The sequence below is a fragment of the Megalops cyprinoides genome, chromosome 19 (genome assembly GCF_013368585.1).
Source record: "Megalops cyprinoides isolate fMegCyp1 chromosome 19, fMegCyp1.pri, whole genome shotgun sequence".
Lineage (NCBI taxonomy): Eukaryota > Metazoa > Chordata > Actinopteri > Elopiformes > Megalopidae > Megalops > Megalops cyprinoides.
In genome coordinates this window covers 29041519-29068190 of record NC_050601.1, presented here as the reverse complement: position 1 = coordinate 29068190, position 26672 = coordinate 29041519, and the positions used below count along the sequence as shown (strand labels likewise).

The 26672-nt window shown below is 41.3% G+C and overlaps 3 protein-coding genes across 3 annotated transcripts; 1 reads left to right on the top strand and 2 right to left on the bottom strand.

Moving 5' to 3' along the window:
• Nucleotides 1-498: 498 nt before the first annotated feature.
• Nucleotides 499-12729, bottom strand: LOC118793965 (ATPase GET3). Its single transcript, XM_036552085.1, has 7 exons — nt 12581-12729; nt 11833-11980; nt 11298-11446; nt 9190-9340; nt 8553-8660; nt 8198-8395; nt 499-2331 (listed from the first exon to the last, which is right to left on the bottom strand). The coding sequence occupies exons 1-7, from the start codon at nt 12721-12723 to the stop codon at nt 2203-2205; spliced, it is 1026 nt and encodes a 341-aa protein (XP_036407978.1). The 5' UTR covers nt 12724-12729; the 3' UTR covers nt 499-2202.
• A 1753-nt stretch (nt 12730-14482) lies between these two features.
• Nucleotides 14483-17591, top strand: LOC118793971 (telomerase RNA component interacting RNase-like). The gene is made up of 3 exons (XM_036552097.1): nt 14483-15871; nt 16713-16790; nt 17180-17591. Exons 1-3 carry the CDS (start codon nt 15596-15598, stop codon nt 17285-17287), a joined length of 462 nt encoding a protein of 153 aa, XP_036407990.1. The 5' UTR covers nt 14483-15595; the 3' UTR covers nt 17288-17591.
• Nucleotides 17592-20364: 2773 nt separating this feature from the next.
• On the bottom strand, nt 20365-23815 carry LOC118793972 (RING finger protein 11-like). The gene is made up of 3 exons (XM_036552098.1): nt 23305-23815; nt 21439-21608; nt 20365-20550 (listed from the first exon to the last, which is right to left on the bottom strand). The coding sequence occupies exons 1-3, from the start codon at nt 23401-23403 to the stop codon at nt 20379-20381; spliced, it is 441 nt and encodes a 146-aa protein (XP_036407991.1). The 5' UTR covers nt 23404-23815; the 3' UTR covers nt 20365-20378.
• Nucleotides 23816-26672: the final 2857 nt, after the last annotated feature.

Here is a 26672-nt window from a genome sequence, read left to right as displayed (position 1 = left end):
AGTGTCAGTGTTAGAGGTCTTGTCTTCTCTGGATTACACCTGACCTGGCACCTCTCCAGTGAATACTGAATTCTGTGAGCAAGCACACTGTGGCCAGGCCCAGTTTAGGCATCCAACGTTGCCTGAGGCTGTAGTGATGTCTCACATATGGACCCCGCAGTTGGGGTTTCTCCTTTTTAACATGGGAGGAAAATCAATGAGCTGAGGTGATACAGGATCTCACCATACCTTCTCATTATATGCTTGTCCTCTAGCAGAGTTTAGCCATCTGCTCCAAAAGTATTCCCTACAGCACAGTGTGCCTTGTTCCTGTCACAAGGCAGGGCCCAGGTGAAAGAGCTCAGAAGGGCATAATTTACAGTATTAAGTGCAAGGGAACTTGTCTTTGCTCAGATCAGTCTGTGCATGGTTTACAACATGGCTCCTTTTCACCTCTAACACTGTGCACATATATAGACATGTTCAGCTTACCCACTAGTAAGCCTGTGTTAAATGGTATGACTGGAACACAGGAGCATCTGCCACAAACAGTGATTTGACCTGTTTGGTTATCCTCCATTACATTTTAACATAAACTGGGACAAAGCGTGGAATGCCCAATACAAGCAGGAATCAAAACCAACGATTCAATGTTTCTACCATTACTCAAGCTAGTGTTTTAATACTTCTGTAACATGATTTTACACTATCACCTTTAGAAAAAAAAGGAAATGGGAGAAGGCATTAAAATCTTTGCAATACAAATTAAACAGTGAATCCTTGGTGCCCATCCTCCTCCTAACGGATGCTTTTGACACAGGGATCAGGAAAGAATGATATCAGGCAGAGGGAGCTCAGCGTGAAGGCAGTTCTCTTGTACTTCTGCGCATTCTGCATGCTCAGTGAGAACCTGCAGGTTTATAAAGTAAAGCAATCAGAATCGCTTTACATTGGCCAATCAGAGACCAAACAGGAAGTCACACATGGCACTTACAATCTTAACCAACTAAGGTTTATAGGACTCTGAAGAATTAAGACTTGTAATAAATTCAGTCCCTGCACAAGTGAGACAAATGAGTCACAACAGAGACCAGAGAAACAGGGGAGGAGGCAAAACAAAACTTAGTCGATTCCAGTCCTACACCCCTGGGTAGGATTATTTACATTCTTCATTCACAAATGATGCTGTGTAGCTTACGCTACATAATTACACTATATACATAATTAGAATGGCCAGTTTTATCCAGCAGATTTGGGTCAGGTTGAATTTCAGCCATGGAAGTACAGATCAGCACATGGTCTGCCTTGTACTTATTTCATTAATCTGATAAAATTCCATTTTATTCTCAATGCTTTTGATCTCAGTTGGAGAGATGCAGTTTTTAAAGCAAGAAGTCAAAACTCTGACTAACTAAAAAGAGCACCTAACATGGTTTTATATTGCTGCCCGAAGACAGCTTGACTACTCAGATTTATAACGGGGCCAGGTGTTACAAAAGCTAGGAAAGTGCCCAGAATCCAGGAAGAAAACCCACAAAAAAATTAGGCCATAGTAACCCTCACAATATCCCATCATGCTCCACTCATGCCATCTAGAATCCATCACAGCTACCTCAGACCTTACACACAGAAATTCAGTTTTCATTCACTGGTAGATAGACTGGTAAAAACCCCAAAAGGGGTGTCAAGGGGTTCCTGAAATATATTGAGCAACCACAAAACTACATATCCCAAGACACCTTACAATGCATGTTCAGCCACTCAGAGGAGTTTAGGGGTGTATAGCCATGCTACACTCTTATCTTTAGTTACATATATGGGCATAATCAGGTCATATCATTTATTCTGTATATCAGGCATTTAACTCAAAAGTAGTATGCTGAGAAGTAGCAGTCTGGTTTACCATCACAAAGTGTAATCAGTAGTGTGGGCAGACAAAAAAAAGCTTCATTCAATGTCACAATGGCTGAAATTAGCTGTAGGAGAAGGCATTCGGTCTGTTAGAAAAATGGGTGACACTTCCCCAACTGAGATTCAAGTATAGTGGGACAGAAGGAGAGAAAGAGCGAGCCAGAGGGCAAGACATAGGGGGTGGAGCCTGTTAAACATGTCTGCTTGTAGATGATGACATTGAGTCCTAGTGTTTCTGCCCGTAGTGAGTCTTGTAGTTTTGCTGATTTCTTGATTCAGAGTGGATGGGGAGTAGGAGTCGGATTTAAAGGGTCACTTCTTGGGGGGGGTGTAGGGATCCAGAAGCTGCTGGGAGAAGGTGTTGACCTTGTCTGCCCCTCGAACCTCATGGGGCAACAGCGGCAGCTTGACAATGTGGAAATCCTCATACAAATCTTCCATCTGTGACACAAAACAAAAGAGGAATACTGACAAGATGCAAATTTCAGCACACTGACATCCTGAATCACTTTGTGTGCACTGCAAAAAAGCCATTTATTCTCAAGAAAATAGTTCTTATGAATCTATTAAGAATGTACCAGTAGTTCTCAAACAAGGAGTCAGATCTCCATTTGGGGTTGTGAGAAGTTCATGGTGGGGTCGCAAAATAGGGGTAAGGCTCGAACCCGGGCCGTAGTGTTCAGTCTACACTCAGAACGAGTGCTTGTACCGACTGAGCCACTCGGGAGCCCCAATGTGTGGGGATTTGTACTGACTGGGGTCCATGTTATGACAGGCAAATGCAGTGGATTAGTAACAAGTGTCTAGGCAGTTGCCTCACACACATGGTAGAGGTGGGGAAAGTAATCATTTTTATGACGCATCGCGATGCCAAAGTGAAAGATTCTGCATCGATACAGAAAAAGAAAATAATTGATTTTTAAAAATTGTAATTAAACAACATACATGCCAGCTACTGTTTTTACTGTAAATAAAGTAGGCTAAGTAACTAAAAAGTACACACCCCCCTTCCTGGATACTACGTTTATCACTTGTGCCTGGTGTGATTGGAAACATGGCAGAGAGACAGCAACATATCCAGCAGCTAGAGATTAAAAACGCACCCAATATCTTAGTTTTTTACAATCATTTTCACATGTGTCTCAATACCATGTCCACTTTTTTTTTTCCTCAAAACACTGAATACATTCACCATATCAGTAGACTATGTGAATTAATCACTAAAAACTGATCACTGTCATTTTGACAGACAAATTAAACTATACACTTGAAATAAGAGATTATTCTGATTTTAGCAGAAGGTTTTTTCAGTTTTTTGTTTGCAGCCTTGTTACCATCTATACAAAAGTCATATTTGCATTGAAATGTGCATGTTTATAGGCAAAATATAGATGTAGTTGTCACTGAAGAGATTTTTCCACTATTACTGCTGTCTACGTAAGTCATGGGCTATCGGTGAGAGAAAGTGACCCAAGAATCCAACTACAATAAATTTACCACACTCAATAGTGGTATCTACAGTATTGTGACAGGCAAAACAACAGATCAAAAAGTTTGCTCTTGGTGTCATGATAGCTGCTTGGCTTCAAATATTTATGGGACGTGGGGGATTGTAGGGGTGGATAAGATATACTAAAGATTTTTTCTAAAGGTTAAAGTCAAGGGAGAATGTTGCAGTAAATGAAAAATTCATAAAAATTTTACCCAAAATACAGAGGACACCCTGGATCAGCATTAGGGCTACAGCAGACTTCTAGTGGTAGTATCATGTGTTGTTGTTTCACTTACTGTACTAGAAATGAAAAGCATCGGCAGACTTTTTGTTGTGCTATAGTATACCTCAGAAATTGCAACATAGAGCTGTCATGAGGCATATTGCAGCATTTCAGATTTGTTTGGTATTACAATATGTACTGTAAACTTTACTTTTTTTTGCAATGCAGCACTAATCTATGCGAAAACAGAGGATATGGCAACACATAATATATGTATTTTGCAATGCTTCAAGTTGTTTCTGTTTTTTAGTCCACTGTATTTTGAGAGACAAAGTAGTCTTGCTGGGAGAGAGCATTTGCTATAGTTATGGCAGCACGAGTCACTTTTGGGTGAAGTATGAAGTGTTTTGGTGGTTGTAGTGCATTTTGCACGAAAGATTAACTGATGTGCTCATATGCATAGTTGATAAGTCTAAAGAGTTTTGAAAAAGTGAACATGGTATTGACATAAGTGTGAAAACAGCTGTAAAAAACTGTAAAAGCAGATATCTGAGCACATTTTGGTTTTTATGTATATATATAGGCAAAAACGAGCTTGACAAAACATATGCTATATGTAAGACCTGCCGAGCCAAGATTAAATACTTCGGCAATACAACAAATATGAGGAATCACATCACCCACTTCCACCCGGAGCTAAACTTAGCAAACCCCAAGTATGTAGCTGCTAATCAGCCACAACCATACAGCAAGCCATGGTGTCAACTTTGCTCCCAAACTCCAAAAGGGCAAAGAAGATTACCCAAGCTATTGCCACATTCATTGCAAAGGGTCTCCGTCCTTATTCGGTTGTGGAAAACACAGGCTTTCGCTTCCTTCTCCATACCTTGGAGCAAAGATACAGAATCCCATCTCGCAGTTTTTTTCACAGACACCGCCATACCTGCTCTGTACAATGACACAGAGCTGTAAAAGAATTTTATCTTTTATGTAAAACCATTATTTTTTACTATATATTGACAATGCACTAAAAACGAAAATGTTTTGTGTTATTGTTTACATATACCTTGTGGTAATCTTACTTGAAAAAGATTTTATATGACTTTATGATTTTTGAAAACAGCTGTTTAACAAAGAGCTGAAAAATAAAAACAGTTCAAATCTGAGGGCTTGTATTCTTGTATTAATTTAAAAAAAAAAAAAAACAAGGAGGACAAGATGCATTGTGATGCATCGAGAATCGTTTTGTAATCGAATTGCTACCCTTTGAATCGTAATCGAATCGAATCGTGACACCAGTGAAGATTCACACCTCTAATACTTGGGGTCACTGCCGCTGATTCTTAAACAGGTACTCAACGATGCGGTTAGCCCTGTCAATGTGCAAGGAAATGGGAGCTGAAGTAAAAGTACTAAAGTAAAGGGGCTTTCTCAGGGTAGGGTGCTCAGCTGATTGAACTCTGAAAGGAAGGTCATATTTTTCTTACTAACAATCACCTTTAGCAGAAAACTCTGCAGATGCCAACTCACTGGCTTTACTGGCATACTTTGCAAACAGCTCTGATCACTTCAAATAAATGCAGGACTAGAGGGGTGGAAAACCTTTATGACCCCTTTATGACAAAATGGAGAGCTGGATTAAGAGACTACATTTAGCATTCTTGCTTAATCATCAGAAATTCCAAGGCATTTTTGTTGCTCACTGATTTCCTGGAGCATAACATGTCAAAGGGCAATTTGAAACAAATCATCTGGGTCATCACAACCCACCATGCTACAACCTGCCCTCTCGACCCCATTCCTTCCACCCTCCTCCAGTCCGCTGAGATCGCTCCGTATCTCTCCTCCATCATCAACTCATCTCTGACTACTGGCCTTGTTCCCACAGATCTAAAAAATGTTCTGGTTAGTGCTCTGCTAAAAAAAACCTACTGCTGACCCATCTGACATGAACAATTACCGTCCAGTATCCCTGCCATTTGTATCCAAATCCCTTGAATGTGCTGTTCTTAACCAACTGTCTCCCTTTCTCCACAAGCACAACCTCCTGGATCCCCACCAGTCTGGGTTCAGACCGAAATGGCACTCCTGGCGGTGACAGAGGCCCTCCACACAGCTAGAGCCTTTGACCTGTCTTTGCTCCTAATCCTCCTCGACCTCTCCACTGCGTTTGGCACCGTCAATCACCAACTGCTCATCATCAAGCTCTCGGAGATTGGTATCTCTGGGACTGCCCTTTCTTGGTTCAGGTCCTACCTGACCGGTAGATCTTCCCAGGTCTACTGGTAGGGCTCCACCTCCACACCCACTCCCCTCACTACAGGTGTCCCCCAGGGCTCTGTATTAGGACCTCTCCTCTTCTCCATCTACACCAACTCACTTGGTTCAGTCATTAACTCACATGGTTTCTCCTATCACTGCTTTGCTGATGACACTCAACTAATCTTTTCTTTTCCTCCCTCCACCCCCCAGGTCAACGAAAAGATCTCTGCATGCCTGGCTGACATCTCCAGATGGATGGCCTCCAACCACCTCAAGCTCAACCTGGACAGGACCGATCTGCTGTTCATCCTGGCCAAGCCCTCTCCTCTTCAAGAGCTCTCAGTTACTGTCGACAGCACCACAGTAACTTCCTCCACTTCTGTGAAGAGCCTGGGAGTCACCCTCGATAACAGGCTGGACTTCACCGACTACATGTCCCAGACAACACGCTCCTGTCGATTTCTCCTCTTCAACATCAGGAGGATCCGCCCTTTTTTGACCACCTACTCCACCCAGCTGCTTGTCCAGGCCACCGTGCTCTCCCGCTTGGACTACTGCAACGCCCTCCTTGCAGGCCTCCCAGCCTACACCATTCAGCCCCTGCAGCTCATCTAAAACGCAGCTGCTATGCTGATCTACAATCTCCCCAAGTTCTCCAGCGTCACCCCCCTACTGAGATCCCTCCCCTGGCACCCAAACGCAGCCAGGATCTGCTTCAAATCCTTGTGTCTCACTTTTTTGGCTGTAAGAAAGACTGCCTTGACCTAGCTCCAGGACCTCATCCTACCCTGCGCACCTGCTCGACAACTTTGCTCCGCTACATCCGGACACCCCGCTCCTCCCACAAACGGAACGAAAGGGCCACGCTCCTCACAACGATGTTTTTCCATCATTGCCCCCCCAGTGGTGGAATGAACTCCCCACCACCCTGAGAACAACAACCTCGCTCCAACTCTTCAGACGTGGACTGAAGACACACCTCTTCAGACTCTACCTGGACTGACACCCTTGCCATTTTTGACCTTGTAACTTTGACCTTGTAAATCTTAGATTCCTAACTTGTACTTGTAGGTTTATCTCTTACTTTGTATTGTGCACGTGTTTCGTAGTATAGCAGTACTGTACCCTGTGATTGTATTCGATATATGTAATCCTAGATCAGATTAGTTCTGGCCTGCTACACCGACCTTGCACTCAGCTTTAGCACTATCTGCATTGTATGACCTGTACACATCTTGCCCTTGTGCCTGTCTGCCCACTATATGCACTTTTGTACGTTGCTTTGGATAAAAGTGTCTGCTAAATGAATAAATGTAAATGTAAATGTAAATGTAAATGTAAATGATCTGTGGCCCCCTAGAAGAGCATCAAAGTGCAGCTTCGGAACTACATTCCCGAAAATGTGAGCACAGACAGTTGGATGCATAGGCCATTCTCGGTTGGCAGTACAGGTTATTGCTCACGTGAGAGGAGGTGCTCATTCACCTCTCCTAAAACTCACTAAACAAAGTCACTAAAATTCACCCTCTAAGGGCATTCCCCTGCCAGTTATTTGGATTTCAGTATGCAGCGAATAGCCCGAGGTATCAAATTCTGCACTGAATTCTGCATTTGCATCGACATGCCTGTATGAATCTGCCTTCTCAGCGCTGACATTACTAAAGAATAAGTACAGACCCCATCTCAGAGATGAGGACCATCCTCATCTCACCTGTCCCCTCCCCACTCAACCACACATCAAGGAACTGTGCTCATCAGTACAAGCACACCTCTCCAGCTCCAAGTGGGTAGCCTAATATTTTTTTGTTTTGATGAAAAATACATGCAGTTTGAAGTAAGATGGTCTGTTTAACAGGGAATTTTAATAAAGGCAATCTTTCAACACTGCAATTATAGACCCGTAATTATGGGGGTTACACATTTTTTTTTCTGAGAGGGGGTCATGTTATGAAACCCCTGGAATATATGACATTCATTTTTGTTGGCATTTTCTTGCTGGAATTTGTAAAGCATTTTTCTTTAAAAAAATACAGTGAATGTCCTCTTAAGGTAAAAATTTATCAATGGTTGTAGTAATTCATACAAATTCTAATTCATCTAGTGCCTCCACAGATACCCATCCAAAATTTCTAAACAAAGCAGGGGTGAGAAAGGGCATTATACTGGACCTGAGTCTATATTGGGGGATTCCCTTATTAGTGTTTTCTGCCGTCTAGTGCTGCAGCAAAGGTATTGTCATTACTGGGAGGTGCTGCTTTGCTCAAGCAGTCATGAGTGACAGGCCACCTAGGGCCACTTAACAGCAGTCAATGAGCATTAATAGGACTCACCTGGTCCAGGTACTTAGACTGGATCTTATGGCGCGCCTCGCACATCTTGCAGGGCCGCTCAGTGTCGGGGAACACCAGCTGGTTGACGATGATGTTGTGCGTGTCGATGTGGCATTTGGCCAGCTCCTGTATAAGCCGCTCCGTCTCGTACAGAGACAGGAACTCAGCAATACACACGCAGATGAATGTCGTTTGCTCCTGAGGCAGGGTTTGGACAGACAGAGACACACTGCAACAGGAGTGCACAGGCTGACCTATTCCACTGTGAATTTCCCCATGTTAAAAACAGATTATAATAACATTACACTACATTAAATGAGACACGCCAGACTGCCACATGGCTGTGGCCACTCACCGGGTCCTTGAACTGCTCGCTGACCGAGCGGATTACAGGCAGAGTCTCCTCCAGCTTGGACGCCAGCTGATCAGCGTTCATGTCTCCCAGCCCCAGCATGTTACACATCTGCAGACACCAAGACACACAGCAGAGTCCAACAGGTCATCACTGAGGGAGAGGGAGTGTGCCAAAGACTCCTGCAGTCTGGAAGAATCGGCGAAAAACCCTGTGCCGTCATCATATGAACACTTCAAAAGCAAAGCCGAGCTTTTTCCTCTAGATTACAACCTGAAGTGTCTCACACGTAATCAGGTTTCAATCAGCTTTTAACTGAATACTGGCCTGGATCTGACTTTCCCTCATTGTTCCTAAATAAGTAACAGTGTTACACCAGGCTAACAACACTCCCAGACCAGTGAGTGTAAGCACAACACCATTCAAGCCCTACCAAAATTTAACCTGTGCTAATCTGAAACTAGACAGCCTAGAAAACTGAGGGGAGTCAAGTACACACACTATCACATATCACAGAGTCACTAGATCACAGTATCCATAACACATTGCAACATTCCCAGCATTATATACGCCTCCTGACAGGCCCATGTTAGTGGGTGAGACCTTGGCTGGCTGGCTGGCTGAGCCACACCCACCTCACCTGAGAGATGAAAGGGCTAATCTGGTTCTTGATCTGCATGAGCCGGCCTAGCCCCCTCTCCACGATGGTGGGGAAGTTCAGCAGGCGCAGAGTGTGACCAGTGGGGGCAGTGTCAAACACCACCACAGAGAAGTTCATGCCTTTCACCAGCCTGTTGCAGGGCACACAAGGAAACACTGTCAGGGGAACACATTCTCACTCACTCCATCTGTTTTAAGGGGTCTCCGACACTGCACATTCTATGAAGAACACAGCCACAGCACTGCCAGTCGGAGAGCTCTTCCTGTTGATTTGCTTGCTGCCATTGATGGTTTCATCACAAACCCAATACCTGATCGTGAAAAGCCCTCCTTGCTTAATTAAACATTATCAGACAACTTCCAGCCTACCTACCTACTCGGAATAAATTGCACTTCTATTTGTCCATAAATGGCACCTTCACCAGTTCACAAAAAATCAAAAGCAGTTTACAATGCAAGTAATAAGGTCTGTCTGAAACTGTTTTCTGAAGCATTTTCAAAAAAAGTATGTGAAAATTAACTGCATTGGAAATGTTTTTGTACAGGAACCAGAAAATGTGATGGGGGTTAACGTTGGTCTCTTTCTTTTCTATAAACCACTATAAACCTACAGGGCTTTTTTTTTTTACATACCAACCCAAAGTGCCTTATAAGGAACCTTGTGTTTTAGATGATGTTTTAGCTTCATATGCAATTAATATTGAAATCTCTAGGACAGGGGTGGGCAACATTTTTTTTCCATAGGGCCATACTTACTTTGATAAAGTAAGCCGAGGGCCACACATTGGACGATTGAAATGAAACATGAAATGCATAGTGCTGTTATGTTAAATGACATGAATTTGATATACATGACAGATTACTTTACAGTAGCCCATTTGCCAGCCTACTCAAAGGCCTGACATTTTTTTACAGCTTTATGTCAATCAGGTGTACTGTGCGGTGCGGTTACAATAAAAAGACTTACTTTCATAAAACAATCCAACCGGATGCCCTTTTTGACAGTTCAGCAGTCAACTCTTCATCAATGACTTACACACACCGAGTAACTGTGTGACGCGACAGACTCACATTGTCAGGGCACAGTATGCTAGCTGCCTCTAGCATACAGTCTTTTAAAAACTCACCATCTGAAAATGGCTTGCTGTGTTTTGCGATTTTGTGTGATAGCATGTAGCTAACTTTTGTTGCCAATTCTTGGACTGTAGACTGCTTTGTAAAAATATTCTGCCTGGCAATTAAGTTGGAAGACAATTTCAGGGCTTTTTCTTCTCTTTCCCGTGAAGACAAGTTTGTGCCATAGTTAGCATGCTTAGTACTGATGTCTATTAATTACTTAATTACTGTTGTATCCTTTGAATACTGCAACATTTCCGCGATACAAAATGGCGAGAAGGAGACCACTGGCTCTCGTTTAGGGTCACTTAAAAACATGGTAATTACATAAGGCTTTGGTACTTTTTTCTGTGGCGAGACACCATTTGAGTAGATAACGTACATTGTTAGCGATCTAGCAGGCTATACATTGTTGCAGCGCTAACGTTAGCTAACAGGCTAGTTTTGCTAACGACAAGCAGTAAATACAAACACCAGAAACTCCTAGGATCCGTCCGATTTGACTCCAAACAGCCTCTTTATGATACAGTTTAACTGTCATGTTGTACAGTTCACTGTTCTCAGAAACTAGCACAATTAACTTCACCGCTACCTTCTCCATTTTTGTCAGCTGTCAAAAAAGCGCTTGACGTAGGGTGTTTTTTTTCAATTGAAAAAAATGCCAGCGACGGTGTTAAAAAAAAACGCTCAGGACGTTTTTCAAAAACACAGTCTACTCCATAGGATTATTATGTAAGACAGACACTGACAGCTTCAAAAAAGACACTACGTGTGAACACAGCCTAACACAGCATTTTTTTTTTTCATAGTTTTTCCCTCGAAGGTGTTGCAGGCCGGACTAAAATAGTATGCGGCTGTATGTTGCTCATGTGTGCTCTAGGAGATGCCAGAACATGGTCATAAATTAAATGTTCCCTCCACACAAGATGCATACTGTGCCATAAAAGTGAGGCCTCAGCCTCGGCCTCTGACCTCATGACTTCTGCATAGCTCATGGCCTCGTCGATGCCGGGGAAGGCGCTCATGGCCTCCTGCATCATCTTCTTCCCCATGCTCAGCATGTTGTCCTCCTCAAAGAACTCATCTGGGAGCTCAGCCACGCCAAGGCTCGGGTCAATCTCCTGCAAAAAAAAAAAGACACCAAACAAACAAAAATGGTACAGTCAACAACTGACCCAACACAGGAGTGTGTGAGCCGGGTCTCACCCTTTCGCAGGCACTCCCACCTGCCTCGGCTCTCTGTGCATGTGTACTTGGAGGGATTTCACTGCTGTACTCCATCTTCACATCTTCACATTCACATTCAAAGAGCACATTTTTCTGGCCGTGAATATTACACAAGTGCCATACAGTGAATTAGTCCGTGACATATTTATTATTTTCTGAAGATACTGAAATAAGAGATATATTTTAATACATGCAAAAAATGCCTGTGCATTTTCAAGACATAAAACAGAAATCAGTGAAGACACAGCCAGACAGAGAAATAAGGGTAGCATTCACTCACCATCGCAAAGAGGTTGTCATACCCCTTAACTTTGGTGGGCACCTTGGAGAACTTCTGGTCGAATGCATCAGAGATATTGTGGGCGGGATCGGTAGAAATGATGAGCACGCTCTCTCGCACCGATGCCAACTGTACAGCCAAACTGCAGCTAAACCAAGGGGACAGGAATGCAAGCGCACACCGTCAGGTAACAACAACAGTCTCTTTATATATATATCTTTATCTATATATATAATACAGTTAAGCCAGAAGGACTGCACAGTCATGGCAGTGACAAATATTCAGTCACATACGATTTGATATGGCCAGTGCTATTTGACGCAAGTGTCATGGGACCAAGTATCTGCTCAAGATGACCGATTAAGTACAGTACTAACATGTCCTATGTTACATGCCACTCCAACAAGACAACGAAACTTACTTTTATCGCTAATGATTCACGACTTACGGTCATATCTCCAAAGAACGTTTATGTTGCTGCTAGATTCCTGATGACACGTCATAAGCCTGCGCAACATTCTAAAAGACTAAAGAGGACTTTCATGAACGAAGTTAAACGTAAATTCAAAGTAAATTACCGTATTATCATTCTTCTCTTTTTAATCAGTAGTACTGATTTATGAGGAAACAAATAGACATTGAGAACCCCGTTTATCTAGCTAAACACATACCAACAGGCTACGATGGCTACTAGGTACAAAGCGTCTACGTATGGTTATCACCAAAGCGTTTAATAACGAAATCTCACCTGCAAGTCGTTTTGCCAACACCACCTTTGCCACCCACGAATATCCATTTCAGCGATTTCTGTTCGATTATGTTTTTCAATGTCGGCTCCAGCGGCTCCACGTCAGGCGCATCTTCAAACTCTTCTTCTAACGCCGCTGCCATCTTGAGAGCGGGTCAGTAGATTGGAGCATACCAAAACACATTAAAAGGGGAGTGAGGGGAACGGGAGCATAGCAGCAGAGCGCCACACATATATCCTGTTCTGTTAAATTTTGTTTTCTTGGTGTATTACTGTTTTAGCCATGTTAAATTCAGCGCAGTTGTATGTAATTTTTTCGTACTGACTGGTTATGTGTGTTTTCAAATGTATTTAATCTAGATTTTGACTGACATCAGCTACTTGCTGTATAAAGGATCCCACAGTAAAGTGCCAACAAGATGTGGAAAAAAACAAAACTGTTGTATGTTAGGCTAATTTTATTGTACATTGTACAACTGGACAGAGCAAAGCCGTATTGAAAACGAAAAATGAGTTACGTTGTTTCAGGAAAAGCAATATCCACAGTGGCAAAAGAAAGAAAAAAAAAGTTGTATTTGTAAAGGTCAGACACAGAGAAAGTAATAGTGCATTTGTGATTGTAATTCAGAAATGTGTCTCTTGCAGTGCAGCCGTTATATTTACTGTTTATAAAGGTTTTGCTGAAATGACAATGCATTTAATCATGACAGACACTGATATCTGCTTACAATGATGAACAACAGCCTTGGTCAAGATCCTGTTTTCATGGAATGAATGAATGACAATGCTGTTGCTCTGTGGACTTCTTGAGCAATGAATAGCAATGAATAAGGTCTCGATGCAGTCAGAGCTTTTTCATAACAAGGTCTTACTGACAACAGTGAAAAGGACCTTATGGCCATATTTTAATAGCAGCCAACCTAGCCATTTTACCATACTGCTATATGAATCTGCATTATGACCACCATGTAAAATAATGTGAACTAACAAGCAACAAAAACATTGGTTGTTGAAACAGAGCTCTAGTCAAAATCAGTGCAATGGCTAGTGAGCAAAGTATCATGTGTCTTGTCAATAATTATTATTTTATTCCTAAATCCTTAAACTACAGTATGTTGAATGTTAAGCTCTTTGTAAGATGAAATATTGCATGTGTTTACATTAACATTTTGTCATTTAACAGGTGGTCTCATCTAGAGTAATTTACATAGAGCACATACAAACTGCACCTAACAGGTAATACTGATATGAAAAGCCAAGCATCCTGAAGTTCCAGAATAGAGTAGCTTGGCAGATGTGTGTTAGTGATGTTGCATTGGAGATGAGGGAAGAGCTGCTAATGCCAGCATTTTGAAATGGATGCAAGCTGTTACGGACAGCCTGTGGACAAATGATATCAATATAAATATCACAATAAAACGACCCTGGCCATGTTATTCAACTACTTAGGTCACTTTCATGTCACTTTCTGGTAAACAATGTTAAGGGTCAGCCTATAGAAGTGTAGCAGGAGTAATATCGATATGATTATTTCACTAGAATTTCTTATCCATTTTGCTGGTATTATCTATTGTTAGCTATCCATTTCTCTGTGATCGCCTATCTGCTTTTATTTTGTTGGATTGTGCCGGTGTTCTTCCTGTGTTGAGGCATTTTGGGATTGTAGTGATTCATGGGAGGTCACTTGGAAAGGGGGTGTGTCTAACAAAGGGTTAAGTCACCTGCGCATCCATATTTCTCCCCTTTCCTATTACACTCTGATGAACGAGGTGGAGAAGTTCGTTCCACGTTGTAAATCATGGCCTTTTCTTTTTCAAATACACTCTTATGCAGATGGCTGGAAATAAGTACAGATGCAGCTACGTCGTCGTTGATCTACTTTTAAACACAACACAAAGTGCCAACAAGATACCGAAAACACAAACGAAAAACATTCTAAAACTGTTGTATGTTAGGCTAATTTTATTGTACATTGTACAGCTGGACAGAGCAAAGTCGTATCGAAAACGAAAAATAAGTTACGTTGTTTCAGGAAAAGCAATATCCACAGTGGCAAAAGAAAAAAAATAAGTTGTATTTGTAAATGTCAAACACAGAGAAAATAATAGTGCATTTGTGATTGTAATTCAGAAATGTGTCTCTTGCAGTCCAGCCGAAATAAATACAAATGCAGCTACGTCGTCGTTGATCTCCTACTTTTAAGTGCAACACAAAGCAGACAAAATATCGAGCCGGTTACAGAAGCACAGATTTCATTCTTTTGGATCACTGCAAATTCACTTAACTGGGTCATGGTCAGCGCAGATTCACTTGATCAGCTGAACCACCCAGATAAAATAGCTTGTCATGTGAGGGGGCACCGCTCTTTGCACCGCCAAGTTAGTGGAGCTCTTTAAGGTGATGTATAGTTACTTCCGGCTTTATGACCGCCGCTCCCCCACACTTTCCGCTATGGCAGGAAATTATTAAAATCCAACATGGCTGCATGTAGGAGAAAGAAATAAACTTCTAGAAAAATACATGAATATAATCGGGTTCTTTTCTTTGCTGGGAAATACGTTAAGTTCATCCACACCACACAAATTTCTGCTAGTAGAAAGCTAAAAGTAAATTTTACAGAAGAATGTTTTTTTTCTCTTTTTCAATCTTGAGCTGAGCCTGTAGTTAATGTCTAGTTTGCTAACGTTAGCGACTCGAGCTACTTTGGCACTCCATAAGACTCGCCCGTACAAGTAGTAGTTCTAGATATTTGTCCAGCTAGCTTTCGAAAGTGACGCTTATATAGCCATTTCGATCATTTGTGGCGACAGACAGCCAGTTACTAATTTAGCAAGCTCGTTATCTGTATATCCAAGATCGACAGTTTCAGTTAGTGTTGCGTTGTGTGGCTGGCTAACAGGTTTATGGTGACAGAGCCAAGGAACATCAATAGACACAAAAATAAACAGAAATCATACTAAATCAAGGGGATCTTTCGACTAGGAGTTGAACATATTCATAGGATTATCAGGAAACATGGACGCCAAACGAAGTACCGGGAAGTCGCATGAAAACAGCAGTAGCGGCGATTCCAGCGGCAACAGTCCTGGTTCACCTGCCAGTCCGGCGGAGATGGGAAAGGCGACCGGAGGCAACGCGTTCGCCAACGACGGCAGCTTCATGGAGATGTTCAAGAAAAAAATGGAGGAAGAGAGACGGAAAAGGGAGATGGAACAAGGACAGAATAATAAGAACACTACGGAGGAGGGGCAGTCGTCACAGGAAAAGAAGACATTTAGCGTGACAAGCTTTGTAAGGGGTTTGGCAGTAATGTGGCAGTTGCACGCAAACCATTGCAAATTAGCCATGTGTATCTAACTAGAATTTGAAAGACAGATAAATTAATTCTTGTCTTTCACCAGCGATATATTTATACAATTATATACATGCAAACAATAATGCACCTACAATTGTGTCGGAAGTGTGTAGTGTGTAGGAAGTTGTGTCATTAGCAAGCGAGGTCCAAAATGATCTTAGTCCCTCTGTCGCTTGCTAGCTCTTTAAGCGACAATTCCGGAACAAATCAATGTATATCTAATCCGTATAATATCCGGGCTTTTAGCTACCCAGAATGTAAACTAGCCTTGACTTGGCTTTTAATTCAATTCAATTTTATTTGTAGAGCGCTTTTTACAACACAAGTTGTCACAAAGCAGCTTTACATTTTTCCCAGGTCTGAGACCTCCTGAGAGCAAGCCTAAGGCAACAGTGGCAAGGAAAAACTCTAATTTACAGGAAGAAACCTTGAGCAGAACCCGGCTCAGAGGGGGAGCCCATCTGCTTCTGGCCGGCACTGGGCAGATAGAATTACAAAGAATACTTGAAATTGTACAATGTACTTAAAGACATTTGAGTTTTGATAGTAATAAATAAAAACAGTAATTATAAAATGTATCCTAGAGAATGTCCAGTTCTTGGCACGCAGTTGGCTTGATTTTACAGTCAGGCTTGTCAGATATCGCAACGAACACAGCCCTCTTGCGAGGCGAGTGGCGTCCAAATGTAAAGCATCTATTCTCTTATTTAATAGACATGACCCATTGGGTCTAGAGGACACCGTATAACAGTTGCAGTCTTCTGTCCTCTAAACCAGGTGGGCAAGCGGAGAGGAGGTGCCAAGCTAGCCCTCAAGACTGGAATGGTTGCCAAGAAGCAGAAATTGGAGCCTGAGGTAAAACACTCATACCTGTGTGGACTTTTTCAGGTTGATTCCACTTTCTCCGGATCGTTCAAACTTCCTGTATTAGTATTGCAATGTGGAGGAATTGAAAAATTATAACTTAAGTTCAATTCATAGTTCACGTTGTAGACAGTTACCTGAAGTATCCAACTTGGTGAAGTATAATAGGTCTTCCACTGGAAGATTACCTTTCCACTTATTATCAAGTAATAATTATCACAGACAGTTGTAGGACATGCGTCCTGTTCTGCCTCTGAAAAAGAGTATAGCGTTTTTGCAGATTGTTCTACGTGAATATACTGTACACCTTGCTCAAAATCGTTTGCTGCTCTCCAAAAATATTGTCCATGCCAAAAAATCTCTGCCCCTCTCTTTTCCAGGTCGAGGCTGGTAAAGGAGATGCTTGGACTAAATATATGGCGGAGGTCAAAAAGTATAAAGCTCACCAGTGTGGCGATGATGACAAAACCAGGCCTCTGGTGAAATAAACTGTCTCCTTACTACCCCTTCTCCGTCCCTGTACAGGGTACCTGCGTTTGGCCAGGACTCCTACCTCCTGCCTTTGCAGGTGGTGGGGTCAGCTGTGACTGTTCTTATTAAATGACCTGGCTTTCAGTTTCATCACAACAGACAAGAGCAAACAGACAACCAATATTTCATACGTGTTTCACTGAGCATACGTATTGAGTGTACATGGAAATTAAAAAAAAAAAAATCTTGACAGTTTTTTCTGAATCATTTAGCATTAATAGGGAATTATATTATTGTCATAACTGTTTCATCTGAATTGTGTCCTGCTGAGTTGATGTTTTTACCATTTCTGTTCAGACCTGATAAATGGTGTAACCTGAATCTTTGTGAAGTAAAAAAAAAAAAAAAAAAAAGCATTTCTCCCAGTGTTCATTGCACATGTAGTGTGTGTTTAGTCTAGAAAACGCTTTCATTGAATGGCGACCTCAAGATCCGAATCAAATCACTGTTTTGGCGTTTTGGCCAAATCACAGAAACCTTTCCATTCTAGTAAATGAAGGTGTTCTCAGTAACTTGGTGCAGAGTTTTTGAGATTCCATTTGAAACTGCAGTTGCAACATAGAGTGAGTTACCTACCAAATGGATCAGTTATGTGTGTGATAATCCTGGTATTTTAGCATTAGATTTCACCTTGCTTACTAGGCCTAGCTCTGGAGACCACGATCATGCATTTCGATGAAACATGATTCAAACACCATCCTTCAAACCTCGTCCATCCTCAACTTAAAAAGTCAAAACATCAAGATCAGAAAGGCTCCTGAAAGATGTTTCAGTAACAGCTTTCCTGTAACTTGTGTAACTGATAAAACAGAGTTTTATTTGCTGTGACTAAATGTTGCTGCTAAAGAGAGCAATTTTTCCATGCATGAAGGTGGAAAATGTCACATTTCATTTATACATCTTTCTTTTCATCAGGTCTTAAGGTGTGCTTGACAAGCATTCATTTTACATGAATACAGTTATTTCGTAGGCCTCTGAAATGAGTATTGATTCACACGTGATTTTCCTGTTGTCACAACTAACTGTACTTTGTAACCATCGTTAACATGATTTGGATTTTAGTACACATATTACCTGGGACGCTGTCTGCATTAATGATGACTTGATGTGTCACTTAAATCTTGTCTCTGCAGTGAATCCTGATATTGATTAGCCGATCACAGTGGTGTGGAGTGTAAGATTATTCAATAATACAATTATTCTTTTCAGACTGAGTAGCATTTAAAAATGGTGCTTTTATCTGCAATGATGAAAGGTCCTCAGAAATATGTTTTGGATGATTGCTGGCCTCCCTCTGACTAACAAGACTTTATTAATATATGTAGAGTATTCATTTCTTGGTGTGGTTTGCTCTGAATATGCTGGATTTACATACTAACAGACACAATTCTATTTGAAATACAGCACTGTACCTGGCACTGGAATTAACAGAGTCTCATCTTTGACCCATAAATTAGTTATTTGGCAAGACTCAAAATTACACTTGTGGAGTGAAAATTGATTGAAATGGCTGTGCAACTACTGCCAAAGACACGCACACAATGCAAATTCACAGAATGAACATAATGCAATGATACAGAATGATTTGGCACCCACCTTTATTGTGGCTTTTGTTTCTTAAAAGCTGTGCCTTTCTTATGCACATTTTATAAAGAACAGAATCCTTAATAAATAAAAATAATAATAATAGCAGCCAGGAATTTCAACCACATGACAGTCTGGGGATATTTCTGCAAGGATTTTTATGTAATGATTATCTCAAGCCCAAAAAGAGATGTGATGGAGTGTCTATGAAGCAATTGTTTCTGGCAGGAGCTTCGATTTCCTTTGATCACTTCACGGCCTTGAGTGATTCAGCTATCCCATTTCCCCAGCTGTTCTCAGGTTTGTGAAATTTACATGTTTATAATTTTAGGTTCCTGTTATTATTTAGTAATGTTGCTGCCATGTCAATATGGCTTAGACAGTATACGTGCATACGTGCAACATTACAGAATGACAATGCATTAAAGAATAGGCAGAATATATTAATATATTTTGCCATTCATCTAATCTACCAAGAATTCTCAAGCTGCATTAAAGATTTTTGCACACAACTTTGACACAGATAAGTTGTATATTTGTCATGCTGTCTATTGTTTCACTTCCTTAAGCTCTAGCATAAGGCCATCACAGAGGATGCAGGAGTGGGAGGTACAGGTTTCAGTGGGCAAAAGGCTTCCTACTATAAAGTTCTATTACTGTAAACCTGAAAAGTAGAATTGCTGGAGAGATAAATGCACATGAAATCTGAGGACTGCTTTGAAGTGGGTGACCAACATCCATATTGACAAATATCCAAAATTTCCACATTCCATCTCAACACTGTAATGCAAGACACAGGCGGGGCATATTAGGAAAATATGCTTGAACCTACGTTAATGCAAAACACAGCTTTGGGAACTAAACCCATCAACCCCTTGCAAAAACCCCAAAACCTGTGAAGTAAATGCCAACTTTGGTGATGTTGCATAAAGGAGAGGAGGGGACTTTAGAGGAGGGGTCTTTCTCCAATGTCTTTAGAAACCTGCATGTTCTTTTAAATCTCCTTCTCAATATACAAAGTGCATTCTAGTGAATGACTACATTTCAGAGGCTCTGAAGGAGGACCTTGTTAGCCTGAGCCATTGAGCCCAAACTCCTCTCATCTCCACATGCTACAAAATAAAGGCGGAGCCAGCTTGGGGAGAGCCAATGGGGAGATGTCTGGGCTGGATATTCTCTATTACATACAATTTATACCTCAGGCCTTGGTGTGATGGGGTGGAACAGTAGAATGAATCCTGTGAGCTAATGGACATTGTTTAAATTCCACTGAAGTCATTTTCTGAGCTACAATCACATAAGTTATCAAGGCTGGAGAGGAAGGATCTCTCTGGTCTGTAAGCACAGATCCAGTCCTTTAAGCAAATCCAGCTCTCTGCTTCTCTGTCCCTGGGTGTGAACCTGCCCCACCCCCTCCCCCTCCAGCACCCCACCCATTTGTCTAGTAGTTCTACCCGTGTGGTGTCAGTTGGTCTCATAGGAGGACAGCAGGGCGGCGTCAACAGGCTCCATGCAGGAGGGGCAGGTGAGGGAGCGCACAAGCCAGGCATCGATGCAGTCCATGTGGTAGATGTGCAGGCAGGGCAGGAACCGTACGGGGTCTCCATACTCAAAGTCCATCATGCAGATCACACACCTGGGGAAGAGGGAGATGCATGCCACTCACTAAGCAAAACTACACTGAGATCTCTGAACCTTTATAGAGTGTGAATAGGCTCTAGTAGGCATAATGAGCAGGACAAGCCCATTGGGTTTATATTAACATCCATGCATCTAAGTGCTCTGTCTGCCTGGCCAGCTTATGACTTCAATTAAACAATCAAGCGCTAAAGCACATTGAAAACAAACAGGCCCTGTGGGATTGCAGTTGGCCATCCCAACTCTAATATTCAGTAATAAAGGAATTTTCCATGGGCTCTGCATGTTCTCAAATAACTAAAATATGTGCATTTCAGTTAGACTCTAGATCTATGTGCAAGTCATGGACTCAGCAGCCCCACAGAAGACCGTTTGCTACTTTGTGGTGTGAGCTGTTGAGGACACTCCAGTAAAATTTCATTCAGAGGGAATTTACGCCATCTCAGTTCCCAGAGGGCTCTGCATCTGCTCCTTTGGCTTACCTGTGTCAACTGTTATGTGAATCAGCCAAATACATTTAAAAATACCGACATTAGCATGGTGATGGTGCAATGAAATTCAGATGCTAGAGCAGACACTATCCAATATATGAGCCTCAAGGAACTGCGTTTGACTGTCTGATACAAATAAATACAACACTTTCAGAATGTAAAAGAAGCTTTCAGTAAAAGGCAGGTTAGAGACTGAGACAAGGCATGTTAAGGCTGGTTAAAGAATGTGATGAGGCAGGTTAAGGCAGGTTAGAAACTAAAATATGGTAAGTTAAGGCAGGTTAGAGGATGAGATGAAGGAGGTTAAAGCAGGTTACAGAATGAGATGAGGCAGGTTGGAGAATAAGTCAAGGCAGATTAAGGCAGGTTAGAGAATGAGGAGGCTTGCTGCTCACTCCTTGACTTTCTTGTCAGAGGGATCAGAGCCGGGGTCAAAGACGCCATGAGGAAGGTGCTGGATGAGGCCTATCCGCTGGGCAATGCGAACCTGCTCCTCCTCAGTCAGCTGTGAGGCCAACCGAGTCTGGCTAGGGGTTGGGTAGTACACTGGCGCCTGGGCTTGTTCCTAGGCATCAATACACACATTCATATTCACACACACACACACACACACATGCGCGCGCGCACAAAGACAAATTGTTAACTGGCAACGGTATCTATCACAATTTGTAAGTCAGGTGTTCAATTTGGATCAAGAAGACGAAACATAAAACATCTTTCAGGTGCGGTAGCTTCCACCAGAGATACTTGATGCATCTTGAACACATTCACTTACAAATCATAATGCATGCACACTAAACAATCCACACTCAGTTTGAGAAACTTCTGCAGTTTCCAAGAAACTTAAGCATTAGAGGTAGTGGAGATCAAAGGTGCCAGCGCTGAGGAGTCACAGTCAGCATGACCTAGCATGCGATATGAACACTGTCTGCTTGTTTTTTGATTCCTGTGTTTATTCCAGCTTGGGCTTTAGAGACACTCACATATGGGAACATGAATCAGCTGTAGTTCAATGGCATCTGTAACCCCTACCAACTGTGACTCTATGAGACTTGGAGCTGACACCACTTAAGTGACCTCACTCAATCAGCAAATAGCTGACACAGAGCCATACCACTTTTTGTTGCCTTGCTCTGTTTGACTCACTACTTATGCTAAAAGATGTGGCTCTGCTGTTTCAAGGCTCAATCAACACTTCCAGTCCTAGGACACAGTGATTTTTGGAACTAGTTGTCTCGATTTTAGTTACTCTGGAGCCGTTCATTTTAAAAAAGTACAAATGATGATTGAAACTGGTACTTCATATCCTCATTCATATTTATGACCCATTGACATTTTGTGTGGGATTCTTCAAAGCTAGAGATTTGTTGGTCTTTTCCATAGTCACAAATGTGAAAATCCCGCTACATCTATTTGTAAAGAAAGATAAAGGTATATAAGTATATTACATACATCAGTAGGTATACCAGCATGCACTCATTAGTCTTCATCTCTTGTGGCTTGTTATGTATTTCTTTGTATTCCTAATTTTATTTGCATCTCTCACCGTGCAAGTTACAAAACGGCTTTCCATATCGCTAGGTTCTGCACATAAAACCACTCTTGCTTTTAACCTACAATAGCACCCTTCATCTCACACTGCTGTTTCCAGTCAGCCCCTTCACAGGATTACTCAGTTACACAGTTTCATCTTAAAACTGAATGACATTGTAGGTACCTATTGTTCAGATTACAATATCTACAATATTACAAAAAAAAAAAAAAAAAAAAAAAAAAACACAACCATGTTAGCCTCACTCACACACTGAGGGGAGAGCACTGTTATGAGTAACACCTCACACACTGTGTAGAGCGGCTGATCACATTGTATTTACTCTCTTCTGTACTCTGCTAGCCACAGCATCATACATCATGATACATATTTTTGCAACAATCACTTGCATATTCACTCGGGTGTTCTTGTGGCATATCCATGGGTCAATTATGCCAAAGCACAAGTGCCACGTTCTTTCATGTTGCTGATGGCACCACCTGAAACTGAACTGTATGTGTCCATTAGCTAGCTGGACAGCCTGATTGCTAATGTTTGTTTTCAATTTTTTTAACTGGCAACGTAGGTCTGTTAGATACGCTTTTAATCTGTGCTATCCAACCTTACACCTTTAATTATCACGTATAGCTATATCTGTCAGTTATTTTAAAATCTCCGGAGTTGACATAGTTCCATAGCTAGCTATTCGGCCCCCCTCCCCTAACTGCACCTGGTAAGGCGGTGGCGGCTCTCCCGGTAGACTGGCTCCTTCAGATTCATTTAGCAACGACAAGTCATCGGCGTTTTGAGAGGACAGACAGTTCCCCATCGAACCGGACCAGTGACACGGTGACACGATGACTGGTTCCACAGCAGGGTCAGCAGAGAAGGACACCCCGTCCCAAACTTAAATTCAGCGGAGGACTTGTTCCGTGTTTAAGTTGCAAATCAGAACCAACAGCACCAGCTAGCTAGCTAACTAGCTCCAGAGAGCTAGTCAGCTAGCAAGCAAGCTAGCTAAGATCTCCAAAATCAAAAGCAGTAGGGTGGGTGTTTTTTTTTGCAGCCTCACTAAATAAATGTAATGTACAGTAAAATAAAAACAGGGCAGTGTTTTCCCACTTTAGTGCACTAACAATACCTAAGCTGCACTAGTCCTTTACACAATTAGTTATCTAGCTAACAATTCCATGCGATATTTTCGTCAGCTCCATGTATTCTCTACTGTTTACAAACTGTGGGAGCGGATGTGCAGGTATTCTGGGAATTGTAGTTGAGCCAATTGCTTAAAGGTAACTTTTAAACGTTACCTTTTGTCAACATTCCTGCAATGTGCTTCCCTCTCGACAATATTACTGTTTCAAATAGTACAATGTACATTTGTGAAATTAAATTCCGTAGTCCTCGTTGTTATAATAGCTGAAGATGGGTAAGAAGTGTCATATCACCTAGCTGTCATTAAAGGGTACCTCCAGTGGCAAAATGTATTTTTCACGACCTTCCTGTGGGTAACTGTAATCTATGAGCTAAATCAAATGAACTAAAATGTTTAAGGATTAAATCTTTCTATTAATTAGATATATTTGTGAATTAAAACATCGCCAATTTCAGCATAATTGTGGTGCCTTTTCAGCTAGATAGATAACAGCTAGATAACAGGTTTACGTGAATATCATTGTAGTTATGTATTAGTTTTTGTATTGATTTTTTTGATTGAGTTTATGTATTGATTAGTTTTAATCAATATTACCACAGACAGGGAAAGCGGAGGGAGGAATACAAATGAACAAAGATGGGTTTTGCATTCACATTTACGTTTATTTGGCAGACGCTTTTATCCAAAGCGACTCACAAATGAGGCAGAGTACAACACAATCAAAAAGGCACACAGGAAGTCAATAATATTAGATTATTATCAGATTATTATTAGATTATGATTAAAAGAAAGGTTATTAAAAACAAACATATTATGTTTGTTTTTAATAACTACTATGTCTGTTTTTACAACTGGCTTGCTAGCTACAGGTAACTGCCAAAATAAAGGAAAACACAAACATAAAGTGTCTTAACAGGACATTTGTCTGCCACAACATTCCCAGTGCACCTCTTCTCAACCATGTCTTGTTCCATCGCCCAATACACTACTGCCTGTGTTCTTTGCACCACTTTCCTCACATGCATTTTTAGGTGTAATAAGGGCTATACGCACCACAACATGAACATAGTATCCCTCCCTGTGAAGTTCTCGACGGACTGTTCTTGATGAAACTGCCTGCTCATGCCCTAGATTGATATTTGCAGTTGCAACTGTTTCAGAGTTGCTCATTTCAGAGTTTCATGTGTTTTAATATACTTTGTATCTCTCATTTGCTCAAGTGTTTCCTTCATTTTGGCAGGAACCTCTAGCTCACAACATTTAGTCATTTGTGCATAGCCTTATGTAGCTAATATGCTTTGCTTTTTTATTCACAATATATCATTTAGGGAGATCTTTCTCTTAGCATAGCTGGATAGCTTTATTATTTATTTGCAAACTGCTAAGTGTCATTAATGTAACTAGTCTTATCTATTGTAGCAGCAAGATCACTTACAGTGAGTTTTGTCAGGGCTAAGGTGTTGTAGGCCTAGTTGGCAACCTTGTTAGCTAAGTGTCAGGTAATATTACAATAGTAAATTACTATTGTAGCGAATCTAGTTATTTTATATGCTATTTGTCCTACATTATGTCAACATCATCTGTTACTTTTAGCAATTACACTCCAGTTTTTAAATATTTAACCACCTGTCAACTAACAACAACTTAACAAACAGTTAACATGTGCTTCAACATGTGCTTATTTACTACATAATTTTCATTACATGTGTAATTTAGCCAGCAAGCAAGCAGTCTAAATAACTTTGAATAATGCAGTCATTGAAATGCAAGGTTTGAAAAATGATTGCCATGTTTTTATTACCTACCTAGCTGTGTTAATTTAGCCAAGCCAATCAAAGTTAATCTGTTTTTGCTAACACTGTTGACAGTCTAATGTCAACATTTAAGACGATTTAAGGTGGCTAACTAGCTAGCTAATCTCATTGTTAGCAGTAAGCTAATGATTTTAGCTGGCTGGCAAGGCGACTGCTGTAAGACTACACAGGAAGCCCAGTCTCCTCTAAAATGTCTCAGAAAAGTTTGTCAATTAAATATGTAATAGTCTATTTTATTTACATTACTTAACTCTCAAATCAAGAGTGTTCATGTTCAGGCTAGAGTGTTCACTTTCACAGCTAGTTCATTCAGCAGTAATTTCTTGCAGGTCATCATAATCTAACGTGATTTTTTTTCTCATAGCCCCTGGAAGCACAACCTATTGACGCCGTGCGTCTCTGGGGTTCAATAGCACTTCTTTTTTGTAATGTTAATAGTTGTTTCTTTTTATTTTTTACTTGAAGGCTACATGTCACTGTTGTTTTTTGTAATGTTCAAATGTTTTTAATAAAGGAGTGTATGTTGAAGTACATGGGATTTATTGTTTTGTTTTTGTTTTTTACCGTGGTATCAAATTGGGTATCGAGAATCGCGGAATTTCACTGGTAATGGTATCGACTACTTAATTTCTGGTATCGTGACATGCCTACTCACAGGCATTGGAGGAATTCAAGCTGAGTCTATATGGAGTGTTGGCAGGTGAAGTCGTAAGACATAAGCTTCTGCTCATTTTCTCTGTTATTTGCTATACCATTTCTACTTGTACATACTGTAAATAAAATTGTAAATATAGAGTTCTTGAGTTTGTTACTTGCTTTCGTTTCACTTTAGTAAAGGTTGTTTTAAGATAGGTCATAGAGGGAAAATCTATTCAGCTACCTATCTAGCAGGGGAGTGTATCTATTGTATGACAGAGCTGGGGAACATAGGACCTAGGAAAGAGCTGCGGAATATAGGACCTAGGAAACATGGGAATGACCCCCACTGTAGGACCTCCACTAGGTTCCCATTATGTGCTACATGTGCTAGAGCTGGGGAACATAGGAATGACCCCACTAGCAGGTACAAAATGGCAGGTGTTGCTAATGTTGTCGACCTGATTTTGGTGAAGTCCTTTGATGGTCTTC